The 18,151-nt window shown below is 38.4% G+C and overlaps 1 protein-coding gene across 11 annotated transcripts in view; it reads right to left on the bottom strand.

Moving 5' to 3' along the window:
• The window catches only part of LOC111336388 (uncharacterized), a 31,255-nt gene extending 19,171 nt beyond the window's left edge, over positions 1-12,084 (bottom strand). For 7 of the 11 annotated variants that reach the window (XM_088748017.1, XM_088748014.1, XM_088748012.1 and 4 more), the window contains exons 1-6: positions 11,872-12,084; positions 7,689-7,748; positions 5,250-6,396; positions 3,628-4,013; positions 1,225-1,922; positions 2-251 (exon numbers count right to left, since the gene is read on the bottom strand). In XM_088748017.1, the coding sequence (XP_088604143.1) occupies positions 2-251; positions 1,225-1,922; positions 3,628-4,013; positions 5,250-6,336 (2,421 nt within the window). In that variant the 5' untranslated portion in view covers positions 6,337-6,396; positions 7,689-7,748; positions 11,872-12,084. Of the gene's footprint in view, position 1; positions 252-1,224; positions 1,923-3,627; positions 4,014-5,249; positions 6,397-7,688; positions 8,022-11,871 lie in introns of those variants that run through there. The other 4 variants (XM_088748009.1, XM_088748010.1, XM_088748008.1 and 1 more) reach the window with 4 other exon arrangements.
• Positions 12,085-18,151: the final 6,067 nt, after the last annotated feature.

Here is an 18,151-nt window from a genome sequence, read left to right on the forward strand (position 1 = left end):
CCACTTCCTCATAACGTGGAATAGTAATCAGTTGTTTGAATAAGTCAATCAGCCACTGAGCCTGCAGGACAACTGTACTGCCATGTTTTACTACCACACCAAGGTCATGATAGAAATCCAGCATTACACCAAGCTCAGTCTCGTCTTTAACAAAGCACACCTCCTTGACAATGGCTTGAAGATATTTGATATTCAAGTAAAACGTATGGTTTCCGTTTAAAGCTTGAACCACTTTCTCAAAATTGAACCATCTGTCAAAGAAGAAAATAACAATAATTAATAATAATGATGATAACAATGACAATTTTAACAAAAAGGAAACTTTGTCTCACCATCCTAAGCACTGCCTTTATTATTCCTTTACTTCCTCCTTCGTTTTCTACATCATTCTCACCCCTTTCTTTATTTCTCCATCTCCTTTCTTTACTTTGTAATCAATTAAATTGCACCTATACACAAAATCAGAGGAGCAGGATTGGGGCAGTGGTGAGAGTGCTCACCCCCCACCCCTGTGGCCCTGCTGGCTCAATTCCCAGATCTGGTGTTACAGGTGGGTTAGGTTTGCTGTTGGTTTTCATCCTTGCTCTGAGGGTTTTCCTCTAGGTCCTTCCATTTTTCTCTCTCCACAAAAAACAAACATCTGAAATTTCTATTCAACCTGGAAACAGTGGACAAGAGGAGCCACCTTGTGGAATGTCCTTTGCTAAAGTCTCATCCCATTCTATATTATCCCCCCACAGTCACTGTACACGCACCAATATAGATGACTGGAAATATTCCAGATAAATAAGAAAATTCTGAAAATCTGAAATTGGGAGATGGTTATTTGCACATCACAATCTCCCCCTCCCCCTTACATTACTAATTGGGCAATTAATTCTGGTCCACTCTCACATACTGGGAATCACTATATATGTTCCCCATAATCCAGGAGAATTGGCAAATTAAAACAGTATCTACCGGTAACCTAACAGTGTAAATTCAACTACTATTATTAGGGTTCTCACAAAGTTGCCAATCTAATTATGGGAACTGAGCCATGAATTCAATCGAAATTCTCCATGGATCACCTTTGTTAGCTTTAGTCTGAAGCACTGGAAGCCACAGTTGAATTCATTTCAAATCACTGCTGCTATCCAGTAAGGTGATTGGCAATAAAAATAATGGCATTGCTTTTAATTAATAATGAATTATCAGTCAGTATTCTTATACTGGACACAGTACCTTACAGGGACCTCTTCTCCCATATAAGGCTCCCACTTCAACACTTTCAGTATTTCCTCTCGAAGTTTAATAACTCCAGCATCTGACAATGACTGGGTGTTGTCTATAGAGAAAAACTGGGTGTTCACATGTCTTGCAAAGCCCTTTCCAGAAAGTTCCTTCTGAATTTGAATTTTCATTTCTTTAATGTCCTGAAATGGTTTGTCAGCATGTGTTCCAACCATCAACACTGGAGGTCGCAAATATGGAGTTTCTGCCTCTCCTGCTTCTTGTTGTGTTGGACTGATAGCAGCTACTGATGCTAACCATGACAAAAGATTTTCCAAGTTTGTTTCTCCATTTGGATTTTCCAAACGTATATCATGGATACCTTGTCTAACAAATGGGTCAGCAGTGTTGTTTAAGCCTTTGCTAAGATTATAAACCAATAGATACAGTGCTCGCATGGAGAAAAACACTGGATGAGAGGCATAATAGAGATGCTGACCAGCTAGGTCCCATACATCAACATCTACAACTGGTTCTGTAGATGAGCTATCCCCTTTTAGATTTAAACCTGTCAAATACTGAATAAGGTGTTCTGTGAACTCCTCAGGAGGTGTGGATGCATCAATACTTGATTGAGGTGTTTCAGGTGCAGATTGATGATTAGCCAGTGTATCCTTTTCTCTACGTTTGTGTGACTTATTTCGGGATTCCTGAAAGCCAAATGAGATAGCTGTTCACAGCTGCACTGATGAGGCCCAGAAAGTCAGAACAGTACTATCTGCAGTTAGGTAAAGCTCTTTGGCATTACAAAGCTTTGCTTCCATGTCCAAAGTAAGCACCCTATGGGTTGTGTCATGCAATTGTGCAAAGCTACCTAGTTACTAGTTTGAGCACTCTGGCATGGCCTAGATGATGTCACAAATACGGAATCATTTGGGGTGGCTATATAGCTTTATCTCAGTGCAGTACTGATGAGGCTCAGAAGGCCGGAACAGTACTATCTGCCATGTTTGAGCACTCTGGCATGGCTCAAATGGTACCACAAATGTGGAATCATTTTGGGTGGCCTTATAGCTCCACCCCCATCCTAGAATTAGCATTGCACTGATGGGGCCCAGAAGGCCGAAACAGTACTGTCTGCAGTGAGACAATTAGCTCCTTGGCATGACAAAGCTTTGCTTTTATGTCCAAATTGAGCACTCTACTAGGATAGTCGTGTCGTGCAATTGTACTGTCTGCAGTTAGTTATATATATATATATAACTACCAGTAGTAACTGAAAATGAAGACTTCATCTGCTATAAAAGTGCTCGATGGCTTGACCAGGGCAGTGAATAAAGATGAGTTTCTGGAGTCAGACTAGTTCAAAAACATTTAATTGCTTCTCGAAGTTTCATGCTTCTAACGAAGCAATCATCAGGCAACTGGCAACAATAACAGTTGCATGCTAAGAGATACATATTTGAAAAATGGCGTGTCAAGATGTGTCTGCGCGCCAAAAGTGCTTAACGGTCAAGTGAATCTAAATTACGTAAAGGTGTTACTTAACAAGAATTTCTTAGAGTGTCTACATGTCGATGCCATTTCGTTCCTTCGATTGAGTGACAACATTTCTGGCTTACAAATTATAAAATATTTCTCCCAGAGGCAAAGATTACATTTTTTGTTGACATTTGAATACGACTTAGCTTGTTTTACTTTCCTCCACCTAATTTGATAGTCGATTTTCCAGAGTACTCAGACTAGGAAAGCCTAGTGAGCTATGCACAATGCTAGTGGCAATGACTCACCCCACAGTGCTCAATTTGGACATGAAAGCAAAGTTTTATATGCCAAAGAGCTATATATAGATATGACCTTCTTCAGTTATTTACAACTTTTTCTCCTTTTTTTATTCAAAAGTTGTAAATAACTGAAGAAGGTCTCTGACCGAAACGTTTTTTATTAAATTATTTATCTTTTTCACGTCAGAAGTTCTCCATCCTCACATTTTTTTAAACCGACACACCATCCTATTGAAATCTAAAAAAGTCACAATGTAGAACTTGATTTTTGATACATTGAAAAACCTAGATAATATTTAACAGAAACTGCTGTTCAACTCTGTGTGTACCTATACTAGCACACATTTATAGATGTATACTATGTATAAAACTGTTTAGGCACTCGACATACCAGTATGTAGATATATATAGATAACCCAAAAGTTCAATAATTTGATCTGGAAATTGCGAAGGAAGCCTTAAAAGAAGGGACTTTGAAATTTTGAGGACAACCTTTCATCAACACACCGTAATTTTCCTCCAATATATACTGGAATGCATAAAAGTGTTTCTAAGATCCAGAAACTCTCCATTGATTTTCACCATGAGTTATATATACATATACAGGTTTAAGAACATCCAGTTCACCAACCTGAGTTTTGCAGAATATTGTCTTCTTTGGTTTATTTTGAGCTGTCAAATCCCTCTTTGCTTCTTCACTTTCTAGTTCACCAGCTGCTAGTTTTGCTAACTCTCTTGCAAACTGAGATACACCTTCTTTCTTAGCTGTGCGCTGCCAGTTCTTCACCTGATCAACCTCAACTTTAAATGATGAACGGTCTACTTCAATTCCAACAGTACTCTGCTCTTCAAGATCAAATGGCAAACCTAAAAGAGACTTTTTGAGACTTGTCTTTCCAGCACGATCCTGCCCAATCAGCATGATACGGGCATGGTAGACTTTGACCTTTCCAAACTGCAGTGCTTTTCTATAAGCCAGTTCTGCTCTTAATCCTCTACCTTTGATTTCAGGGGGTACTAGAGAAGACAAAGTAGACTTTATTGTGTTTTAGAGTTGAATAAGTTTAAAGATACCAATATTACATTAACCCTTTACACCCTAATACTAGTATCAATATTCTCTGCACTCCTCTCTTAGCAATTCCTTTAGCATTTATAACATAACCAAAGTAAAGCACGGCACGCACTCTGATTGGTCAATTTAGCATCCCCTATTTGCCCATGGGTGTACGCTGCTGATGTGAGCAAATGCAAAGGCTAGTTTTCTGTGCGCTTGTTTTTTTCTGGTCACATAAGATTTGTTAAATAAAAGGGAACTCTTTAGCTACAATGTATCAATGTTAGGTTATAAAACAAATGGTAAACACCGCAGCGTATACTATTGAGTTATGGATGCACGCAGGAGGTTGCTAAGCACGAAAGAAGCGTAAGAGTCGCTCGAGGCGATAGCCGAGAGCATTTCTAGCTTCTTGAGTTATGTCCATTTTGAAATCATTGGTGGTCCCTGTAATCTGATTGGCTCTAATTGGGTGCGATTTATTCACGAATCGCACCATTTTTTACTCTAAGTCGCATCATTTTTACGCTTGACTGAAATTTTGACACATGATGTCAAAGTCTTTCTGTTTTGCATATAAAATAAGATGTAAAAGCATTTTCGGTTGCACTTTTTATTTAAAAACCGGCTCAGTACTGCATCAATAAAATATTTGAATTGACCAAGTCCTGTAATCGGGTGATTTCAAAATGGATGTAATAAAGTGGTAATTGAACCTCGTGTCGTGCAATTTTGGTCTGAAATCATACATGTGATTTCATATCAAACTCGCGCTGTGCACTCGTTCCATTTTGAAATCACACGTATGATTTCAGCCCAAATTGCACTCCACTCAGTACAATTACCATTATAAATAATGTGACTATTCTTGGACAGAAAAGATTTTTTGAATGATAACCATTAATGATGGAAGAATAAAATTGCACAATTTGGTCCCAACACATATCATAGTGTATTATGTATATTATAGAAATCTTCCACTTAACAAAATTTTAGAAATTGATCTGGTGATAATGAGTTGTTTTTCTCAGTTTCTTACTCCATCCAAGAAAACAGCCAATTCTTCAATGTTTTTTATTCTTACAGTAAACACTGACTAAGTGCCCCAAACAATAAAAGAGAGAGTGAACAAAAATCATCAAATTTATGTTAAAAAAGTGCACACTGGTAAATTACATAACCCAATTAATAAGTACCTTGCATGTCATGTGAATGTGGTTGTTTGACTATTTCCTCTTCTTTTACTTCTCCAATGAACTGGAGATCATTCAGCTGCAAATGCCTTGTCTCTTTACCTTTTCCTTTCATTCCTTCCTCAGCAACACTAAATAACTGTTCCTCATACTCAATTGCTTGTGTATGTTCTTCAAGGCTTTCATAGCAGGCAATCAAATTTTTGTACACACGTCTTTCAATAACACCACGTCCTACTTTATTAGCAATTCTTAAGTATTGTTCATAATATTGAATTGCTTGCTTGTAATCACAGAGGCTGTAATATGAATCTCCCAGAGACTTAGACAATGCTTTTTCATCAGTGCTATCTCCTTCTTCCTTAGCAATACTTAGGGAATGTTCATAATGCTGTATTGCTTGCTTGAAATCTTCAAGGTTTGTATAGACATATCCTAGATTTTCATACAGCTCCTTTTGCCAAGTTCTATCTGCAACTTCCATAGCAATACTTAAGGATAGTTCATAATTCTCTATTGCTTGTTTGTAATCTTTAAGTTCTTCGTAGACATTTCCCAGACTATTATACAGTTCTCCTTCTAAATGCCTATTTCCCTTTTCCTTGACATTATATAAGGATAGTTCATAATACTGTAATGCTTGTTTGTAATCACCAAGGCCATAATAGAAATCTCCAAGAGACTTACACATCCTTCCTTCTTCAACCCTATCTCCTCTTTCCTTAGCAATACCTAAGGATAGTCCATAATACATAATTGCTTGTTTGTAATCCATAAGTAAGCAGTTGGAATCTCCTAGATTCTTATACAACTGTCCTTCTGCCACCCTATTTCCTCCTTCCCTAGCAATACCTAAGGATAGTTCATAATACTGTAATGCTTGCTTGTAATCGTCAAGGCCGTGATAGGATTCTCCAAGAGACTTATACAACTCTCCTTCTGCAACCCTATTTCCTCCTTCCCTAGCAATACTTAAGGATAGTTCATAATTCTCTATTGCTTGTTTGTAATCTTTCAGTTTGAAAGAGGAATCTCCCAGCTCCCTGTAGTGTTGTCCTTCATGTTCCCTATTTCCAACTTCCTCTTCCATACCACTGATCCACTAGTACTACAAGCCTGAATGACTTGTTGTCTTTTACTGGCTCCTGTGCTTTTTAAAAAAATACCGGTATTTATTTAGTTAAAAAAAAAAAACACTTTACACAATGGTGACAATTGCATAAAAGTATTTAGTTAAATTTCTGTTGTATTGATACAGGACAGTGCTGCACCTTTTTGAACTTCTCAGCTATTCAAAACAAAATTAGCCAATCACCTAATAGAAAACAAACAATGATTCAACCAGGCCCTCTTTAGGATGCTATTAAAACTAAACTTGGTGTTTTTCAAAGACAGATTATAATTGGAATGGACTGGACTCTGGGCAGAGAGATCTGGGATCAGACCTGGGGCCCGTTTCTCAAAAGTCCGAATAACTTAACAGGCCTGTAAAGCTGTTCTGGTTTCATTCAAGATGTGGATTTCAAAAAAGTTTTGAAGATGATACAACAAACTATCCAGCTAAAGAAACAAAAAAGGACTGGTTTGGGTACCAAAACCTGCTCTCCTTTACTCTAAATTCTAGAACATGGCTTCGGGCCCATTAAGTTAACAGGACTTTTGAGAGACGGGCCCCTGGCCATGTGAACGTGTTAAGTTCTTGCTAAGGAGTAAACTTGCCTTGGACTCTCATCCCATCTAGGATGGGAGTAATGATATAATTTTAATTGCTTCATGCCAACTAAAAAAAACCCAGATGCGCTCCAGCTGAGTGGGCCACTTAGTACAGTACTAACTTCATTTTAACTTAAAATCAGCACTTAGGGTTATAGGGTTAGAATTAAGAAAGGCTATTGAGCTGCAAGGCAAGGCTGACCCAGAAAAACAGAACTAACATATTTCAGTAGATACTAAAACCATGGATAACACTGAATAGACACTCTGATTGGTGGCTACTGAAACTATGAATATCTTTTGCTATTGACCTCCAGGCAATTTGCATAGGATTTGTGTCCAAATATTGTAATTGTTGTGAGATAAATTTCTTAAAATCATCCTGTTGAATTATCTCACTCTTTCATAAAAAAACTAATTCACCTCAGTGTTAATAGCTAGTGGTGCATATTTACCTCAATTGCCACTTCATGGTGCAGCAAATATCCATCACTAACCACCTCCACTTTCATGAATAGTCATGAATCATCAAAAATAATGCGAGTAACATTAATGAGCCAAAACATTAAAGAAAGAATAATGTGCTTTTGATAGCAATAGAGAGGAAGATTAAGAGCCAGCATGCATTACTCCAAACTAAGATGAATTGCAAAGGAGGTTGTTTGCAGTTGCCGGAAGTTGAGCAGTATACATGTATGATACCACTTTTATTTACCAGTAAAGGCCTACCTCCAAACTGGATATTGTTTAATGCCTCAAAAGGTACTCAGCCACTAAAGACTGGTCCAACTGAAAATAAATGTAACAAGACGGAATGAGTGGTCACGCAAGAACGAGAAGGATTCAAGGAATAAACTTCTAAAATACTTTATTGAGGCCAAACTGAACCTAAGTAACGATAATAATAAAAGAAAAGCAGAAAAAAAATTAAACAAAAAGGTAAATAAATAGATAAACAAATAAATATATAAACAGATAAATAAATAAATGGGAATAACTAGCAGAATACAGTAACCCTAGAACAAAAGAAAGTCCTCATGGTGATCCAATGTAACTCAAAATAACCAACTGAAGAACTAACTACAAGAGCCTCTATTTATGTGGAACGAACAAGCACAGGACAACATTCTTAAGATTCTACAACTTGTTGCCAAAACTTCACCCTTCCAAATTGCAGCGTGCGGTAAGGACATCCTGTACTTGTTTCCTTATCGAAATGTGATAATTATATCAAAACAAACAAGATAATTTTGCCAAAAGGAAATTAGTTAAAATGGCGCCCAAGAAATCACGTCTTACAAGTAGGTGTAACTTGCGCATATCTGTTTAACAGCATGATATACTACATTCCAAAATGATCACTAGGTCGCATCCTAAAAATTAGAAAAATTATTACGATAAAACATAGAAAAATACTGAAAAATAAGAGCCTCTAGTTTATTCCAAAATATGTGTCTAGTGACTCTGTCACATGAAAATTAATCATTAGACGAGGACAAGTTCCAACAAAGAATGACATGGAATTCCCAGTTATTGAGCTCATGCTAGTAAAATTTTATGCTGGATTGCACATGATTTTGAAAGTGGCTGCATGTGACTCACAAATTCAAATTTTTGTAGAAATAATTACAGTCAAACCTCGATTATCAGGACTATTCAATCATGTGGACTTTTTTCTCTGGTCCCAATTTTTTCATGAATATTAATTAGTTGTGATCTTGAAAACTCGAAGGCGCAAAAAGCCCAATAATCCTTTCAAAAGACTGTTGAAACAGCGCATTATCCTACGCGCTTTTCAAAATTCACAAGTGTGACCAGACAGAGAAATAATTATTCTGATGTGTTCAGCTGATATCTGATTGGCTTAGTTGTTTTGTTGCCAAGAGAATTTCATGCTTGATTAGTTTCTTCCATGTGGGTTATGTAAACACACGAGCAAGAACAAGAACTCTTGTTTCCTACTGTGAAAGATCTGCTCCAGGATTCAAAAAAGCAAAGTATCGTTTAACTGTGCTGGGCTGTACAAATACTACTGGAACTCACAAACTAAAGCCCGCTCTTATTGGGAAATCTGTGAAGCCGAGATGCTTTAAGCCAAGGGATCAAGGAGTCCTGCAAGCGATGAAGAATCAATACAAGAGAAAACTTCTTCAGATAGTAATTTGCAGTTAAGACATTGATCAAATTCAAAGCATTAAGGACATCGCAAAGCTTTATACCGTGAAAGATGCATTTTATGTGCTTTCAGATGTTTGGTATGAAGGAACTCCATTCAGACAACAGTGAGTCAAATTCACAGCCCAAATTCAGAAAGAATAATATCGCTGAGTCCATGGTCAAAAGGTTGGAACATGTACAGCAACTTGACAATGAGGAAATGCCTAATGCTTGCAGTGTGAAAGACTGGCTTAATCTGGAAAATGACCTCCGACAGCACCAAAAATGTCTGATGAAGAGATTTTAGCCACTGTTGTGGGAGATTCGATGGAAAGCTAAAGTGCATGTAGCAATGAGAAAGATGAAGGCAAGGACAAGAAACTAGTATTGACATAAGAGGCAATGCAATGTTTCAAAAAATGCTTGTCGTGGATGGAATCGCAGAATGATATTGACCCTGTGCAGGTAATGCAGCTAAGGCGAATGGTCGAATTCGCAATGTGATCAAGCTACAAGTCTGAAGCAAACAGGGTTATGTCCCATTGAGGATGGCACTTCAGGGTCATGTCCCATTGATGATGGCACATCAGGTTCATGTCCAATTGATGCCATTAACCTTGCTGACAACAGTGATTGTAATGATAATGATAAACATGACCAATTTTGCCATACTGAAGAATAGGTTTTGTCAGAGGGATGCTACCAGACTGACCTTGATATGGCTCAACTGGACAGACAGCAGATCTACTTGCAACACATCACTGATGAGCTAAGCAGTACAAAGGAACAGCTTCTGTCTCTTCAGTTAACTATGGAAAGCTTTACAAATAATGACGAAAAAACCAAGTTTTATACAGGAGTCCCCACATTTTCCCTTTTAATGCATGTTTTTAATATTATTGCTCCTCGCTTAAAAGTAACCAACCAAAATGCACATGGCCAGTTTCAAGAGTTTCTTAAGTTTTAATTAGACTTAAACTCAATTCTCCATTGCAGGATTTAGCTTTTCGTTCCAATATATCTGTGCCAACCACATCAAGAATTTTGACAAGTGGACACATGTAGTGTCTATCAGACTAAAGTTTTTAATCCAGTGGCCAAAGCATGAGGAACTGCAAGCCACCATGCCTGCAGTTTTCCAACACAATTTTTGCAAGAGAGTTGCCGTCATTATTGACTGCTTTGAGATCTTTATGGAAAGACCATCTGGCCTAATTGTTGTGACCATCTGGGAACTGCCTGGTGGTGGCTTTGTCCCATGTGGCTTTTCGGGTAGAAATAGGTTTTTGAAGAAAAACATTTTTGAATCGATGTTTAAGGATTTTACAGTCAATAAATTTCTTGGTTTGATTAATATTGGATTTAACGCTAATTGCTAGGGCAATGACCTGGTCTTATTATAAACATCACAATACTATAAAGTTTCTTATTGGTGTAACACCACAAGGTGTTATCTCATTCATTTCAGAGGCATGGGGTGGGAGAGTGAGTGACAAATATCTCACAGAAAAGTCTCCCTATTCAGCTGGTGACAGCTGGGCAAGGTGATGACTTGGCTCCAATAGACAAAATTGCAGTAACTTGCTGTGCCCTTACTAATATATCAGAGTGTCTGTGCCTTTTAATTAGAGTATTTAGACCCTTTGTGAGAGTATCAATATTTTATCAGGTATCATTGAGAAAATGTGATGTTTAATTCAGCAACAATTTCCTCATCAAGGAGTTTCTAAGTTAAGAAAAATAACTTTTAGGCCTAACCCATACTTTACAGTCAACGGAATTGAATTAAATTTGTGTAGTTATTAATAATTATGGTGGTTCCTAATACTAATAAAACATTCAACCAACGATAAAAATGCCTAAAGTGGCTAATGAAGGGGTTAACATTTTTTGTATAGGTAGCTAAAAAAATATTCCTGTTGTAATCAAAAGGTATCATAACAAATAAATGCAAGAACTGAATAACTTTGGACATCATCAACAACATTTTTATAAGAGCAATTCCAAATTTTTGCAAATCAATTTCAAGGTGCACATGAAGGGCAAATCCATTCTCCATCAGGCTCTGTTCTAAGTCCCACGCATGACTTATACGCTTTCATTTGCTGCCCGGTTATCCACGAGGTCTGGAGTACCAGATAATTCACAATGTCGGTATATTCCACGCTAGGATAATCCACTAAATCCTCGCTACACTCCGATTTTTTTTAACGTGTATGGATCAAATCCACAGATAAGAACTTCCACTCAATACCTGGCCTTAGCAGAACCGGCAAACCGGTAAGACTGCCATAATTCTCCGAAAAAGGAACACTTTCGCTCGAAGGCGCGTCTACCGAAGCCATATTTACTTTAACAGATGTCCACTAGCATGGCGGTCGCGACTTACGTTACAAAATTTCGTGATGTGGCTGAAAACGAAGAATATAAAGAGGACATACACACAGAGGGTTTAAACAAAGTGTATTACAAACCTTAATTTCAGAGAGTATACAAAATATAATGCGATTTTTGACACAAGTGGGTAGATCGAAAGCCAACTGGTACATTAAGGGTCAAAATTCACATCCTTTGGCATCATGGCTAACTTTTTGAGCCATTACATGAATTCCCTTCCTTCCCCACCCCCCACACAACTTGTTACTGTTTGCACAATCCGAGCAATTAATAACTCAGAATAGAGATGCTTTCATTATCGGAGCAACACTGAGATGGAAAAGTATCAGGCAAGAGACATGAAGCATCAAGGACTCACCGCGTAACTGCACTCAAATCTCTTTCCTTTTTCACATAGTTTTGTTTACGATAACAACTCGATCACAGGTATACTTGTCGACTCTGATAAACAAACATCTTCCACGTTAACTTTCGCAGTGAATACTCGGAGTTTTGGGAATTATCTCCCAATGCTGAATTCGTAGTTTCGCCTCGGAATGCACGCAAAGGAAAGTTGAGTAAGGATGAGCCACTACCCATAACAAATTTCAATACTTCACGTGACCTACCTCCGCATTAATCTGCGACTAACCGCTGAGAAGTAGCCGAAAAGACCCCGGGCTCGAGATCGTGCATGTGCGCTGCTGTGGTTGGATTGCTGCAGTGCACCGATCAAAGTGGCGGTTTCTTCCATTCCCTAAGACAACATTTCACTGTGAAATAGGACCCGATTTTTGACTGTAAATGTAAAGTCACTCTACATACTCTATATAACGACAACAAAATCACGACCCACAACAGTCCAGGCATTACAAGGAGATATCTGGAGTAACAAAAATGAGATGCAAACTACTACGCCTGCTTACCAAAGAATAACCTCGAGCGAGAAAAGCGCTGAGAAAGGTTAAATAGTTCTAAAGTATGCCACCTCTGCATATGGTCCTGTATATATACCAGGGAGTCTCTGATGTGTTTAGTATTGAAGCGCAGGATCCATAACAAGTCGGGCATTCGTGTTTGGTTATTATTAGTGAACCGTGCCGTGCCTGGTAACCTTTCATTGTATGCCTCATGATCATGAATGCAAGTGAAAGTTGCATATTGCTTGATACAGAAAGAAGAGATTGTACCATTGCAGTTCTTCTTCATTTCCTCGGGAACTTAAAAATTAGTTCCAATGAATTGAAATTTTTGACTTGTACGACTGTCTTGTTGATGCTACCATAGAGAACTGAACAAAGTATCGTACGGTGCCTTCATTTAGTCAATCAGATCACGTGACTTAATATTCATTTCAGTGACGTCACAGTATCGGTATCGATATCGATATTGAAGAAAAAAGTAAATATCGTACTCGGTATCGTACCGATTCGAAAAAGCCGTTTAGGCCCATACTTTAAGTTGAGGAATTTATCCCCCGCAGAGAAGAGTAGGACTGGCACGAGCGCTTGGTGCGCTAAGAAATTTTTCCTTTCAAACCCTCTTTTATGATTCAAAAATTGATTAACAATCCAAGATCTAATTCTTGATTCTCCTTTCTAGATACTGCACAGTTCCTTGTAAATTAGTTACGAGAATTTGATGTCAAATCAAGATAACGTCTACTTGATGAGTTCGAGTATTCTCATTAACAGTTTTGTTGGAAAATTTATGGATAGTATCGGAGGGTACATGAGAATCCGGTATAGGAGTTTAAGAACTCAGCAAATGCAGATGCTAGTCTTCACGACTTAACTCCATGAGGAGGTAGAGAAGAGTGCAATTAGATCTGCCGAACTGAAACGTTTTTACCCATATTCATTGATACGAAGTTTGTTCAAGTTCGATTGTGGGAAAATAAAGTTGGGGTTCTGGCTCAGAGCACAGCGCAGCTCTATTGGAAAGCTTGAACCTTTCCATCTCCGCCCGCGTGTCTCTTCATGACGCAGGGAACGATTGATTCAGGTCAGCATAATCAGCTGTAAGAACCAACAACCTTGGTAATTTATTCCGGACAAGAAGCCTGTAATTTGAGAGAAAACCATCCACGTTCTCGGACAACACAAGATGACTCTACGTTTCAGTTATTCGTTTCCAGTCCTAACCGAGGTCTCAGACATGAACTCATTCAGAGTAGAAATCCGACTCATAGGCATTTAGAACTAAACAAACAAATATTACAATGATATCAGTTAAAAGAAAACGAGAAGATGTGGTGAAAGCAGGTGAGGATAGTTAAGTTTATCTAGGATAAACTGTAGATCCTTTAAGTTGATACGTTTTACTTTCAGTTTCCAAACAACACGATAATACCTCCATATTGGAGGACTGTTGTCCTAACGGCGAGACCAAGATACTAAAAAGAATAGAAGACCAACTCATTTTATTGAACGTTAGAAAAACAACACATGAACCGCTTTGATAAAATTCTACAGCATTATATATCTGGAAAAACATCTACCTGCTTTGTACAAAAATTATAGCCCACCGGAACTATAAGTCTCTAGTCAACTCAACACGTTTGAACCATATTGAAAAAAACTACAAGCGGCATCCTAGCGGAGAGCCTTTGGGATATTCACGATACAAATTCTCTCGAGGACAGTTAAACTTTTGCGAACTTTCAGTAACACTATTTTAAACAACTTTGTGCAGTCACCGCCTCCACCTCTCCCGACCCCAGTTCCCCCTGAATCTTCTTTCGTCTCTCCGTTCTTGGTATCTTGGTCGTTCGTCTATCGGTTGGGAGTGTCTGTCTCGCCGATGTTCATCCTCGTACCAAAGCCGTCCGGACCTGAAAAAAAACAAAAAAACAAAAAAACAAAAACACAAAAAACAAAAAAACGAAGACGAACACCAATAGGAGCTGAGGATCTGTGAGCATAAATCGTAACTTGTCAGCGGTAGTACTACATGTAAAACCCAGTTGCATCATTAGCAATTTGTACGACTCGCGCGAAAACCATCAGTATCCCCGCAGTACAGCAAATGGGACAAGGATTTCATCACTATATATTTCCAAAAATTTAGCTTTTTTCAGGGAATCTCTTTCATGTTCGAACATTATATTGATTTTAAGCACTGAAATTTATTTCCCTTGATAATAAAGTGCTGTAGTAAGTGCCTACAAAATTACGAAGGTTCCTTTTTCGGTTTCGCTTTGACCGTGGAGTACAGATTGGAAGTAATTAATGCTGTCACTGATGAACCAACGGGCACAATCTTCTCAGTTATTAGCTTGAAAATTTCCATATACAAACGTTATTGGACTGAACGATCTTTCCTTTTCTTCCTGGTGAGCCGGCAACCTCAGTGGGAAATTAAAGAGACCTTTGACTTCCTCTCGTGCAAATCACCGGGAGATTGCGTTATATTCATCTTTCTTGAAGCTTGTAAAAGACGTCCGCGGCAAAATTATGGAAACTAATCGTGATGAAATAGCTGTTCTTTTTCCTGAAGGACCTGAAGCAATTCAGATTACAAAGGTATTAACAATGGAGAGTTTCGTTCCAGTGACGAGTTGTGATTTGCATATGGATAATGAGTAGTTTGAAAGGTGTAACTATGACATTATGAATTCATCAAATCTTTTATTTTGAACTTTGCTACGATTTTTTTTTATCAAGACATGGATTGCACTATGAGATTTCTTCACAAGTAAATCACTTGAATTAAATAAATGTTTTTCTAATGTTAGCTCCAAGCAAACTTGGCACTGCTTGTGACACTCTTAAAGGAATTTCAGATGTAACGATCACAATGTTTTAAAGAGTTCTAAGTTCTCATTACTTACCTCCGGACCAAACTAGTACTGGAGCAAACTAGTACTGGAGCAAACTAGTACTGGAGCAAACTAGTACTGGAGCAAACTAGTACTGGAGCAAACTAGTACTGGAGCAAACTAGTACTGGAGCAAACAACCTCACTGATTTGAACTTTCGATGCGTTGCCTTTAAAACTAACAAACGACCCCATAATTACATTCTCTCTCTTACTTTGATTTGCTCCGCAGCCCTCGCTTTGTATCATGTAGACTAAGTATCTTTGGTTTATTGTGTTGAAGTGTTCTTTTCAAGATATATGCTGAAGAACCACGCAAACTCGAACAAGATCTGATTTTTTTTTTATTTTGCCCCCATTTTTTCAGTTATTCACTATCAGCTTGCTCGAATTTTCCTTTTGCTCGATTCCTCATTAATTTTCAACGGGATATTTGAAATACAACATCAAACCCGAAAACTCGAACCATTTCTCGTTTCCCTTGGGAGCTGGCGGTGTCTTTACTGTTGTGAATAATCAAACCACTGACAGTTCCTCTCTTTTATAGTTGATCAATGTTTTCTCCTCTATAGAGTTGACAATTCTCATAAGTGTGTTTTTATTATCATGATCATCATCATTCTATCCAACCGAGTTAAAGTTCAATCGCTTCCTTTAAATTGTTGCTCAAGTCGTCGAAAGCAGCTCAAAATTTAATAAAACTACCCCCCGCGCAGCTCATGTAGGTTGAAACAAAATGAAAAAAAGATCTAACTCACGTTAACTTTTTACCTAACCGAGTGGGTGGAAACAACTTTACTGCTACTTTCGTGCCTTTAGCGAACGTTCCATGACTTAAATTCTATTGTGTTGAGGAGCAGCATTCTTCATTTGATTGTCATCATTAAGTAGTTCTCTCCAAGGCTGTTTCATAAACAAAGGCGCTTTCGCTTCAATGTCAATCGAAGCGGTGCTATTCATGGTAAGCTGCCTTTCCGACGGGATCAGAGGCTTGCTGTAATTTGCATAATACAGTTAGCCAAACGAAGTACACTCTATCTCTCCCCGGTAATGTCCTTCGTGTAATTTCCTGTCCTCTCCCCGGTAATGTCCTTCGTGTAATGTCCTGTCCTCTCCCCGGTAATGTCCTTCGTGTAATGTCCTGTCCTCTCCCCGGTAATGTCCTTCGTGTAATGTCCTGTCCTCTCCCCGGTAATGTCCTTGGTGTAATGTCCTGTCCTCTCCCCGGTAATGTCCTTCGGTAATGTTTTTCGTGTCCTGCTGTGATCTAACGCACGAATAGATAGATGTAGTGCTTGCTCAGAAAATCTCTTCAGCTTGATTAACAAATGTCACTGGGATATTGTAAATAAGTGATGACATGTTGAGGATATTGATAGCCCCTTCACATTCACATTGCAAATAGTCGGCACATTCTTCACTTTGATTTCTACTTTGTACATATCTTGGGACTTCTTGAAACGTTCTTCTTGCAATTGTGTGAGTAAGCACCACATCTTTTCCATCCTAATCAGAATATTTAGCCAGATGATTGGTTAATTTCACTAACCTCGATTCTGAAGAATCCATCTTATATTTTCTAACAGAAACAATTTTTTTCCTTTTCACAAGATTGACTAAGGTTATGTTTTTATATAAACGTATTCTTAAAATTCGTTGCCAACAATTGCGGGTGACACATCAAAGTTTAGAGATAAATGATTAAACCCGTTTTCTCGCACAGGCTTACTACACATTTGCAACGTACTTCTCAGCACACTGGAAAACACGAGTGGAGAAGAGATCAATACTTCCCCATTTACTTACTTGCTGCATTCTGGTAGCCATCTTTAATTGCCTCTCAGAGGGCCATCTGGGAAACTTGGTTCCCAGTCCTCCTTGCTTTGCCAAGCTGTGCCTGTTCCTAATAGGCTGTGCCTGACCCTGTTTATGAGGGGTAATCCCCGCCATAACTGTTTTTTCATTTTATGGCAATGTTTTCCTGTTAATTGTAGCACGTTTCATTTCACTCAAGACGTCTCTTTTCCGTAAAAGGCATATTCCGCAGTTTTGCACAAATACATTTTGTACAATTACATTAACTACACCTCAAAGCGCTAACAAATACTGACAGTTGTGACCAATTTAGAATTGCCACTCTCGTAGAATAGGGAGGCTTAATTTTTGCGGAATTCGGCTGACAACGCAGCCCAGGGAGTTGAATTTCGCGAAATTCAAGAGATTCAATTGTGACAAATTCACGAAGCCGAATTCTGCAAAAATTAAGCCTCCCTATTCTACGAGAGTGGCAATTCTAAATCGGTCACAACTGTCAGTATTTGTTAACGCTTTAAGGTGTAGTTGATGTAATTGTACAAAATGTACTTGGGCAAAACTGCGGAATATGCCTTTCACGGAAAAAAGACGTCTACAGTAAAATGAAACGTGCTACAATAAACAGGAAAACAGTGCCATAAAATGGAAAGACAGTTATGGCGGGGATTACCCCTCATACATGTTATGCCGTGCCTGTTCCTATTAAGTTGTGCCTGTTCCTATTTAGATGTCTGACTTTTTGTCGCGCCTGTTCCTATTTGGAACTGGATTTTCACCCTGATCACGCTTTATAGAGGACATCCATCACAAAGAAATCTCATGTGTGGGAGATTAACGTCTCCTACCGTAATCGCCTCTTAATCGCTCGTAATCGCCTCTCTCATGATCTAAATCAAAACAAATCAGTTGTAATCGAGTGCTATAAGGAGAGAAGCTCAGGTCACCGACAAATAGCTTCAGCACTGTACATCTCACTCGTCTTACCATTCTTTTAGATCGCTTTGAATAGGCATCTGGTTTGTATT

The sequence above is a fragment of the Stylophora pistillata genome, chromosome 2, assembly GCF_964205215.1.
Source record: "Stylophora pistillata chromosome 2, jaStyPist1.2, whole genome shotgun sequence".
Lineage (NCBI taxonomy): Eukaryota > Metazoa > Cnidaria > Anthozoa > Scleractinia > Pocilloporidae > Stylophora > Stylophora pistillata.